General features: G+C 41.0%; 1 protein-coding gene across 1 annotated transcript; it reads right to left on the reverse strand.

Annotated features, from left to right (window-relative positions):
* Nucleotides 1-1,001: 1,001 nt before the first annotated feature.
* On the reverse strand, nt 1,002-10,291 carry LOC143333221 (gamma-aminobutyric acid receptor subunit rho-3-like). The gene is made up of 9 exons (XM_076751218.1): nt 9,849-10,291; nt 9,077-9,189; nt 6,119-6,186; nt 5,808-6,031; nt 4,871-4,953; nt 3,976-4,113; nt 2,660-2,812; nt 1,823-2,016; nt 1,002-1,679 (listed from the first exon to the last, which is right to left on the reverse strand). The coding sequence occupies exons 1-9, from the start codon at nt 9,989-9,991 to the stop codon at nt 1,377-1,379; spliced, it is 1,419 nt and encodes a 472-aa protein (XP_076607333.1). The 5' UTR covers nt 9,992-10,291; the 3' UTR covers nt 1,002-1,376.
* Between the last annotated feature and the right edge of the window lie 65 nt (nt 10,292-10,356).

Genomic DNA, 10,356 nt, shown 5'->3' on the forward strand with positions numbered 1-10,356 from the left:
CAATCCTCATTTACTAATCACTATACGACACAAAGTAGTTTAAAATATGGTCTCTTTTATGTATTACTGTAAACAGCATAGCATGTAATCGTGTGGACACAATGTTGAGTTTATGATATGAATATGTATAAATCTTTATTGCCATGTGATACATTTTTCACTATTATTAATGTATTGTATTATTGTATTAAATCTTTTTTCAATTGCTGTTTCTTGGGTCAATAATGAACTTCAAACACTTCGCTGCAAGTCTTTAATGCATCTTTAAGAAATATTTTTCAAGTTGCTCATTTTAACACTTTTCAGCTCATTGTTTTGGTTGTAGTGCTCCAACTTTGTTGCTTTCTCTGCTGAGGCAGCAGCTGTCTTTAGTGATAAAGCTTAAAACAATAAAACAGACATTTATGGAGAGTAAGTGCTGGACTGGACTAAATGCTGGAATAAGTGCTGGAAACATGAGTCCAAATGAAAGATACTGTTACTGTTGGATGTGTAAACAGGCAACTTGCTGTTAACATCTTCACTTTCTCAAATTAAAGGGTGATGATACTGCAGGTCAGAGTTGTATTTGCTGCCCCCAAGAGGCCAAACAATCAGCTACTACCAAAGGTCAGAAGAAATGGATGTGAGGGTGGACAGAAGTGAACATCTATGGTTTCATCTGCTGATGAAGATCATGTCATATGATCTGATATAGCTACTAGAGGGACCTTATGTTCTCACCTCCTGTGTTACATGCCAAGAATGAACGTGAACCCTGTGTTGTAATTAGACTTAATTAATTAGAACAGCTGTATTTTCCTAAAGTCTATGTACTTTAATGTTTTTGTGTGCTTTTTGTCTGGCTTGTCTCATCAACCTGCAGGGACTACAGATGAGAATTACCTTTGTGGCTAAATCTGGCCCACATCGTGCTGATGTTAATTATGTGTGCTGCCTGAGATAAATAACATGTAAAATAAAGTTAAGTAAAGCTTCATCAAAAAACGTTTAGCTTGATACACATTTTTGAGAGCATACGTTTATTCTTCAAGAAGTCACACAGTAATTACACAATCTAATGCTCTGTGTCTAATCAAGCGATAAAATAAAATCCTAAAAATGTATCTCATTTTCTCTTAAAAATTTTCTCTTAAAAAACAGGCATGCCAAAAATTCACATAAACATCTGCAAAAATAGCAGCCATTCGATGTAACAGCTGATCTCAGATTTTCTCCAAGTCACAACTGAACACGTCTTTGAGTAGAACACATCATGCAAGATATCTGTGCTCATCAGCAGAAACTGTGCAAATTTGAGCGTATTGCAGCCTGTTGGTGTTAAACTGTATAACTGTGAAATAGAATCCTGTTTATTCTGCTGCAGAGTTAATGTGCTACGCGTACAAACTCCAGTAAATGATGTTGAAGAGCAGGTAGGCCAGGGGAAATATGACTCTGGAGTAGGAGTCGATCATGTAGCTGTTGCTCATTATGAAGCTGAGGTTTTGTTTTAGAGGGTGCTTGCGCCGTAGCCTGGTGCCTTCTGTGGGTGCAGAGACAGTGGAGTTTCGAGCCTGGGTGTTCCTCTCTGTATTTGGGGTGCTGGAGACCTCTGGGAAAGAAGTCAAGTCAATTTCATTGTCGTGGAAACAGCCATCGAACGCCATCGCCTGGGTGGCATTGTAGGAGCTGGGTATCTGCGGTGACAGAGGGAAGAGAGGAGGGTTAGGCTGCGAGGTCGGCCAGCTCCAGATGGCAGGAAATGATTTTCTGAGGGTCAAACATGTCACATGAGATTTAAGGAGACATTCCAGGCCACAAAAATCTGAATATAAATGACCTTTGCCCTCTTGAGCTTCTTCATCTCCTCCACTGTGGTGAAATAGTTGACAGCGGCGTACTCGATGACAGACAGGAAGACAAACAGGAAGCTTGCCCACAAGTAGATGTCTACGGCTTTGACGTAAGACACCTGTGGCATAGAGGCTGAGACACCAGTGATGATCGTGGACATTGTCAGAACCGTGGTGATGCCTGGATACACAAAGCACCAGCACAACACATTATGAGGATTAAATATGGTGCCTCACAGAGAACATTTGATGATAGGATGGATTATACTATGTACTCACTGGTGAATGTGCAGCCCCAGTATTGGGGCAGTTTGTGGAATATAATCTATAGATTCATGTGCATGAGTGTTCAAGGACTTTAACACAGAAGACCTGGGTTCAATCCCAGTGTGAAACCAATTGTCAATGTTGATTATTTTAAGGAAATTATTTTAAGCAAAACCATGATATAACACATTAATAGCCTGAGAGGTGCTGGTAGGCAGATTTTGTCTCCTTTGGACAGAGCTTGAGTCTTTGTGCTAAGCTAAGCTAACTTGCTGCCGGCGGCTTCTTCATATTTAGCGTATAAACATGAGATTGGTAGTTTTCTCATTTGTCTCTCTGTCAGAAAGCAAATAAGTGTGTTATATTTCCCCAAATTTCAATCAATTCCTTTAAATAAAACAGAAAAACTGCACCAATTTGGAGGAAAATAGTAGTTCATAGTATAGCTTGAAAAAAATCTGTCTGTTATTTTCAATTGTGCATAATGCAAAATGTGAGTGTTTTGCACTGTATGTACAACATGTGTTAATGGCCATGTTGATATGCGGTCTTAGTACCCAGAGAGACTCGGGCTGGTACGGCCCTCCTGTCTATCCAGAAAGACACCCAGGACAGCATCACCATCAGCATGGTGGGAAAGTAAGTCTGAAGCATGAAGAAGAAGATATGCCTCCTGAGAATGAAGTTTATGTAGAGCCGATTGTACCAACCTGAAACAGAGATAAACGGACAGAAAGTGGAGGTGGGGCCGGCAGGGTGGGGAGCGGGGCATGATAACAGTGAGGAGAGGCAGAAAACGAGACAATCGCTCCGTGGAAATGTTTCAAGCGGCACGTGCACGGGATGGTGTAAGTTGTCAATCTAAGAAAGTACAAGATGGATCCAGAGAAGGACGAGCTAAAAGTAATTATTTTCTGGGGCAGATCTGTCTAGAGCTGAAGTTATATAACAACCTCTCAGAGCGGATAGGTCCTCGCAAGATTAGTTCACACTGAGAAGAAAATCTCCATGGCCCCTTTCCTATCTTTCTCTCTCACACTGGAAATGTGACAGTAGAAGCAGACAGTCTTTGGAAAAGTGGCTTAGCACTCATACTGTAAAAAAAAAAGCACATTTCTTTTGACAACTAAAATGTTTTACCATAAGACCTTTAAAAGGCTTGAAAGGCTGACACACTTTAAATTGTATTCAGTAATAGTGTTTAATTGAGCGATGTGTCGTAGAGATGTTTTTTCAATATTTTCACGAAGAATTAAATGTACTCAATAAGTAGAATATTATACTGTATTATAGCAGTGATTCTCATAATACAGTTGATCCTTGTCCCTATAAATTGCTGTGTCGTCGTCAGCTGTCATCACATCCTAATGAATCGTGATGTTGCAGCTGGATTTTGTTCAGACAGGGACAGGCTATGTGTTTCCCCCTGCTTCCACTCACTATGCTAAGCTAAGCTCTGCAGCTGCTGACGGTAGCTTCATCCTGAGACATGAAAGTGTTCTCTAAGTCAGCAAAAAAGCGAATAAGCACACTACCCAAAATATCAAACTATTCCTATAACGGGACCTGCACTGTTACTGATACTGCAGAATAAAGTCAAGTCAGAGTTGATCAATTGATGTTGAGTAGCTCTAAAAAGAGAGGTTATTTAGTTATTTTTGCACATATGAACCCGAGACTACCAAAAAACTATCATCAACACATGTTCTCAATGTTTGCCAGCGGGTGTGAAGGTGAAGAAACACGTGTATGAACATCTGAAATATTCCCCGTTTAGAAAAATTGAGTAAGGGTTTTGATAAAATTAGGAGCTGTCTGGTTGTTCCCAAACTGGGAACAGCTCAGAGGGCCCAAAGGCTCCAACCTCACATACCAGTACTGCTGTAGAAGGCAAGCCCAAAGGAAGGCTGGAAGTCTTCAACAAAAAACTGAGAGAGCACGATCTCGTCAGTCCTTAATGAATCGTTCCCGTTCTTCCAGTAGAGCATTAGGTCGTTCTCATTGTAAGCATCTTCAAGAGAGGGGAGAAGGGGGGAGCGAGAGGGAGGGGAGATGACACCTTCACACATTGTCTCTCTTGGAGGATTCATGGATGTTTTTCTCAGAGGAGAGGAGAGAGCGCTCAGAAACGAGACTCCCGACTCTCCTCTGGGACCAGGATCCATGTTTTATCCATGCAGTAATTTAAGATGCACAGAAAGAGAGAGAGAGAGAGAGAAGCAGGCCCGAAAGACAAAAAAAAAAAATCCACAAACTCTATATAAAAGTAATCCCGTCATTTATGACCAACTTAAAAATCAGAGTGGAACAGAACGAAAAAAAAAAAAAAAAGAAATCCTGAGTAAATCCTGCATCAGAAAGACTGACGTGTACAAAATGGACAGAGATTGACCTGGATGAGAATTATGGCTTATTTTTGCTGTAAGACAATGGTGATAGTTGCTCTGTGTAATGCACTGTGAGCTGTAACGAGTGTGATTCTGTACCACCAGTTCAATGCTCAAAGATATCCAAACAGTGTTTTTTGACCAGCAATGTGGGTGCTGTTAAATAATTCAGTGGGCTCGGCAGCATCGCTAGCAGTGCCTTTAAATTACAAATCAGTGCAGAGGTTGTGTAACATGTTTTCCAGCAAAAGATGTCAAGCAGGCATATTATGTAAGGCAAATTTATGTTACAAAATGAACAGAATTCCTCTTAAAAACTGCTTTGGATATCCTGCCAGGCATTCACAGAAAGCAATGTCCCAACTGTAGTTTGATACTCACAGCTCTCTAGCTCCAGAGAGCAATTCTGTGTGTCCAGAGGGAAACTACTGAAGTCCATTGAGCAAAGTGCAGTCACAGTGATCCTAAAACACAGCTTACAGTTAAAGAAACACCCACATAAATCAAACAATCGTTCAGCATCAGCAACAGAAAAAGTCACATTTGAAATAAGATGACTTTAAGAGCACGGCTGCGTAGATTATCCTCAGTCAACCAGCTGCTGTAGTAAGATGTCAAAAAAGGATATAAAACAAAACTGGACTGATCTGATGATTCAATAACTGTTTCTATGCCTGGCAGGCTCTGAGGCTGCAGAAAGCTGTTAGGGATGACGCCATATTGTCGACATCTGTGCCTGAAATGGATATGATGACTGTGGTCTGAAAGCTTACTGACCAGCCTCTCATTTTCCTCTCGGGCTTTGCTCGTTAAAGCTTTCAGTAACAGTCCAGTGGATTGTTAAATATCTTGGTTGACATCCCTTTCAAAACATTTTTCTAATATTCAGATCACGACGATGATGATCTTCTAAAGGACGAAATTACACATTCTTCTTTTGCTAATATATAGTTGAATTCACATGCAAAAAACACACCTTTGTTCATTTCAACAGCAGAGCAGGTTTGCAGCTGCAGCCATACTTGGTCTGGTATGACCAGTAGCTCGTGGTTGCTAATGTTAGCCAATGTTAGCAAACTTGAGATACTTTGAAACTTTGCTCTTATACATTTTAATATGTCACAGATAAAGGTAATGATGTCTTTAAAGCGTCTGATGAAAATATAATCCAATCCTGTGATTACCACTTGTGGCCACAGTGGCTGCTGTTGCGTTTCAGCAAAAAAAAATTGCCTTTAATCATTCCTACCACAATGGTTATCTCTTTATGAGAAAAATTAAATAATAATAATAATAATAATACTATTTTTTTTTTTACCTGACACTGTAGAGGATATTGCCATCAGGAAAAACCCTCAGCATGATGTTCTCCATGGTTGTATCGTGGATAAAAGAACGCTTAGAGTGGACAAAGAACACATCAGGAACCCAAATCTTCTTTACAAGACGTGCATCGAACGTACGACTCTTGTTGCTGCTGGAGGGGAAGGCCAGCCGGTCGTCCTGCCAGTAATGCCTCAGGTACAGCGTCATGGTGAAGTCCTGAAAGACAGAACCAAGGCCAACATAGAAAAGGAGACGCCGTATAGTGTTTAGACTCCAGACTCCAGAATTCCATGTGGGACGTACCATGTTTACTTCAGATATGCTGTCAATGCTCTCCACCTGAACATCGATACCGACAGGAATCGCTGAACCTGCAAAAGGTCAAACATTGTAATGCATCAGCTTTAGGCAACAGTTGGATCATAAATCATCCATGAGTCATCTGTCCGCACATCTGCCAGAGATTACATATGTGTAAATCCCACTGCCGAGCTAGAAGACATAAGCCACATCTTACAAATGACAGAGACAAAAGGTTGGATGAAAGTGATGACCTGGAAATCGTGCTGGTCCTTGCATGACTCAGCTTAGAGCTGCTGTCATATCATCTTTTTATAAATAGTTTATAGCTACAACATCACTTTACCTGCTGCACAGATAGACAGGTGATGGCTCATACATAACCCAGAGGCTGAAGCAGTAATCCGCATCCTCACCTCTGCAGGTCTGCTGTTCCCTCAAGTAGCACAGATAAGATGCCGATCTCATCGCTTTTCACTTTCTGAATGAGCTATGAGTAGCCAAACAGTATTATGAAACTACACTGCAAAAAGTGAAATCAAATTAAATTGAAATATCTTAAATAATGGCAATATATGCTTGTTTTTTGCCTGACAGGATACTTCTTCGTACCAGGTAGTTTATGTTAGAGTGTTTTACTGTTTCAAGCTTTTTTTTGTCCTTAATTATCTTAATAATATGACTTGTTACTGAGATTTTATTTCTGGTTCAGAATAACTTAATGCTTGAAACTAGAATGTCCAGAATTCTAAAGCTGTTTGATCAACACTGACGAGGACAAAACTGCTTCAGGATTTCAGGATTCAGGAAGTCTTTATGTAATATTTCCCCCGCTGAATTGCTTTTTTGCAGTGTACAAAAATGTTGTGTTTTCAGAAGATGACTAGCTGTGCTGCTGTCACAGTCTGAACCTAAATCGCCTTATGAGACCATATAGATTGAGAGCAGATGTGTAGTTGCTAACATTAGGGAAGAGCTTTAGTGAAGGCAAAACACTAACAAGTTCTTTCAGAATCAGACTGCATCAGACAGGCAAAGGATCCAAAGCTGATTTTAGCCTATCTGTGGAATCAGGCCCGTGGGAATAACTCTGGCTCACTACGACAACCTACATGGATATAAATATCCCTTGTGTTACATAGTCCACAAGATATGAAGATTAACAAAACACTCATTCATTCATTAGTTTGTGTTTGCTTAACTGCCTATTTCAATAAGAGTCTGAAGCCCGTCCCGGCATGCACTGAGAAAAACAATCACTGACACTAACAATCCTATCAGTGGGCATTTTAGTTTACATGATCGGGAACAAGCACGCACGAACACTGGGAGAAAATGAACAGAAGGGGTCAGAGGCAGAAATCAAACCAGGTCATTTGCTATTATGCTGTCTATCTTATGCAGTTATGAAAAAAAGAGGAAGTCAGGCCATCATTGAAATATCGCAACAAAGAGGTTCAGCTTGGCCTGTAAGCACACGTGCCGGCATAGCAGTCTGCTTGGATAGACCCAAACATTTGCTCCTTAAATAAAAATCATACGATAACACTACCATGTTTTACTTCTATATAAGAATCCAGTGTAATGTATTGCAAGTTGGTCCCTATGTCATCGTCCTGTGGCAGAATGCTGTAAACGTATTATGTGTACTGTAAACAACCTGTTCTCTCTGTGCCATTATCTAATGAAGGTAAGCACTCAGAACCGTCAGTCTACGATAACAATAGAGTAGTGAAGTGGGAGGGATTATATCAGACAGCTATGGGCCTGGAAGTCCTGTTCATTTTTTACAATGTTAGGTCACTGAGGTTCTTTCAGCTCTTTGTTGGCATTGAACTCTCCAGTACCAACGAAGATCAACTGCAGCGGCTGAAATCAGAGAAGGTCTCACTGACCAGGGGTCTTCAGAATGTTTGAAAGTAAATGTCAGTTCTTCATCTCCATGAACTATGTCGTTTTAAGCAAAATGTGATGTTTGACAGGTAAATTAAAAGCTATTCACAGAGTGAGTTATTCACAGAGGCAGATTTATTCACTGGTGTGCATCATGAGAGGTGCTCATAGAGTTCATGAAGGTGCAAAAAGAAAAACATGCACATACTGGTACACAGGAATCAAAAGCTTTTACCAAACACTCAATCCAACCATGATATGAGAACACGGTCATACAGGAAGTCAACTCACAGAGCACCCTCCCACGATGTGCGTCATTTATGCAATGGTTTTTGTACAATAATGCACATTTCCTGCGTCACGTGGTATATCTGTTCTCACTGTAACTAAATGGAGGTAAGAGTTGTCACTCCTTGGAGGTTTGTTCTCAGAGAGGACTGCTCCATGGAGCGCCCGCTGCATTCACAACTTACAGTGTTTCAACAGTGGTATAACTTCGGAGGTAGAGTTCACTGAGAGGATGGAGACAACCAGTCAATTTACTGAACCTAAACCATCTGTGACTGGAGAAAAGGAGGCTCCAAGTTGAATTGTAAAGGACAGTGAACAAGGTGGACATGCAGTATCTGAAGCACAAGAAATGATTTACTGTAAATCATTGATGTTTGTTGAATTTATCTTGTGCACCTTTTACTTGAATTCATATCAAAAATGAAAAATTAAACGAAAATCCAGACCTGTGCTTGGAGGCAGATGAAAAAGAGAGTTTTTGGAACAACCTCTAATGTCAGGCTTTTCCTTCTCCCTTTTCCCCTCACAGAATTAGGTTCGCAGTTCAGATTATTTTATCTGTACCACTGGCTGCAGTCATTGTCTCGCACAGCAGACAATCTAGGTCACTAAGGTTTTTTTTGGAGGCGTAATACCAAAGACAGCACAGTAACCCACATTAACCTTACTGAGTTGCCAGGCAAGCACATGGTTATTAGAAATAGTACAAAAAAATAAAAAGAAAGAGGAGGATGTATAATCAAATAGAAGGATAGATATATCAGGTGTGTGTCTTACCTCCAAAGCCTGGCCTCATTGCAAAGTCATGGTCTTCAATCCGAAGCAGCTGCTCAGACTTAATTAACATTGACTTGGTGCTGTCCAGCTTTTTCATCTTAAGATCCACCCGTCTGAGAACCAAAGAGAACAAATAGAAACTCTCTCTCTGTCTCCATCTTCCTCTTTCTAATACAGACACTTACTTGAAGCAGAACTGACATCTGGTCGAGGGAGTTAGTGATAGTTAATTGAACTTAAGCACTCTTGATTACAAGGCCAAGGCCTTAGTCTAAACGAAATTAAAGCTTTTTTTTTTTTTTTTTTTACTTTATTGACACTGATCTAACACAGTGGTAACTATATCAGACATGTCGTGGGGCCTCTGTCGTATCTGTCTCATGAGCTGACCTTGCACCTGAACTGTTTTTTTTGCTCTAAGAGGCCCATCTGTCTTCACTAGCCTCCTAGAAATCCTAATGAAGAGATTAACATGAACCTAGAATTAACTATTTTAATTTCTAATGACCCTTTTTTCCAATTTCAAATAACTAAGCAATATCAACTTTAACAATATGTGCTTGAGAAGTCATTTCAGACAGATCTGTGATGCACAGACCACCTTTCGCCTCACATGAGCCTAAACACTTGCTCTTACCTTTCCAACCATATTTGTGATGACACTGTGAAGCAGCATACAGAAAAGATAACTGCCAGGTGCCAGAAGATACATTTTAACAGCAGAAGCAGCTCTGAAATTACATGTCATACAAGAAATCCTGCTTTGGCTCACCCTCCATGCTTTTGTTTGGCGTTCTCTCCGACGTACAGCTCTTTGTGCCTCCTCTTGTTCGGGAAGTGGCTGCTGTTGAGCTGGGTGACAGGCCACAACCAGGCCAAGCACATCAGTCTTAAGGCCAGGAGGGCCACTCTCATGGTTAAGCTGGGGCTGGAGAGACGAGAGGAACCCAGACGTTCCTCCGACTGCGTCACTGTCTCGCCCAGGGAATGCCACAGCTGTCCCCGTCCTCTACTGGCACATCCATGTCCCAGCAGCACTCATTCTGCCCCACGACGGACGCACCCAGCTACTTCTGCATTATCCTGCTCTTTCATGTCCTGCGTCATGGTGAACATCAGTCGAGATATCCAGTTCTTAGCTCCACTGAACAGGCATCCCCCTGGTTGAGTTTGCTTGTCACTGTGCCATCCCTCTGCTTACGTCTCCTGACACAACATGTTGCTCCGACTCCCCGCTGTCCCCACCCTCTGATTTAAAACCAAATATCAATTTATTCCTA

Source organism: Chaetodon auriga, chromosome 15 (assembly GCF_051107435.1).
Source record: "Chaetodon auriga isolate fChaAug3 chromosome 15, fChaAug3.hap1, whole genome shotgun sequence".
Taxonomy (NCBI): domain Eukaryota; kingdom Metazoa; phylum Chordata; class Actinopteri; order Chaetodontiformes; family Chaetodontidae; genus Chaetodon; species Chaetodon auriga.

What these genes read in the sequence shown, in the direction of transcription:
- LOC143333221 (XM_076751218.1), bottom strand. Translation starts at nt 9,991, where the DNA reads ATGAGAGTGGCCCTCCTGGCCTTAAGACTGATGTGCTTGGCCTGGTTG. An exon ending in GCCAAACAAAAGCATGGAGG is followed by an intron (nt 9,190 to 9,848) that starts GTGAGCCAAAGC and finishes TTTGGTTCTCAG; the next exon opens with ACGGGTGGATCTTAAGATGA. An exon ending in GCATATCTGAAGTAAACATG is followed by an intron (nt 6,032 to 6,118) that starts GTACGTCCCACA and finishes TCTGTCTTTCAG; the next exon opens with GACTTCACCATGACGCTGTA.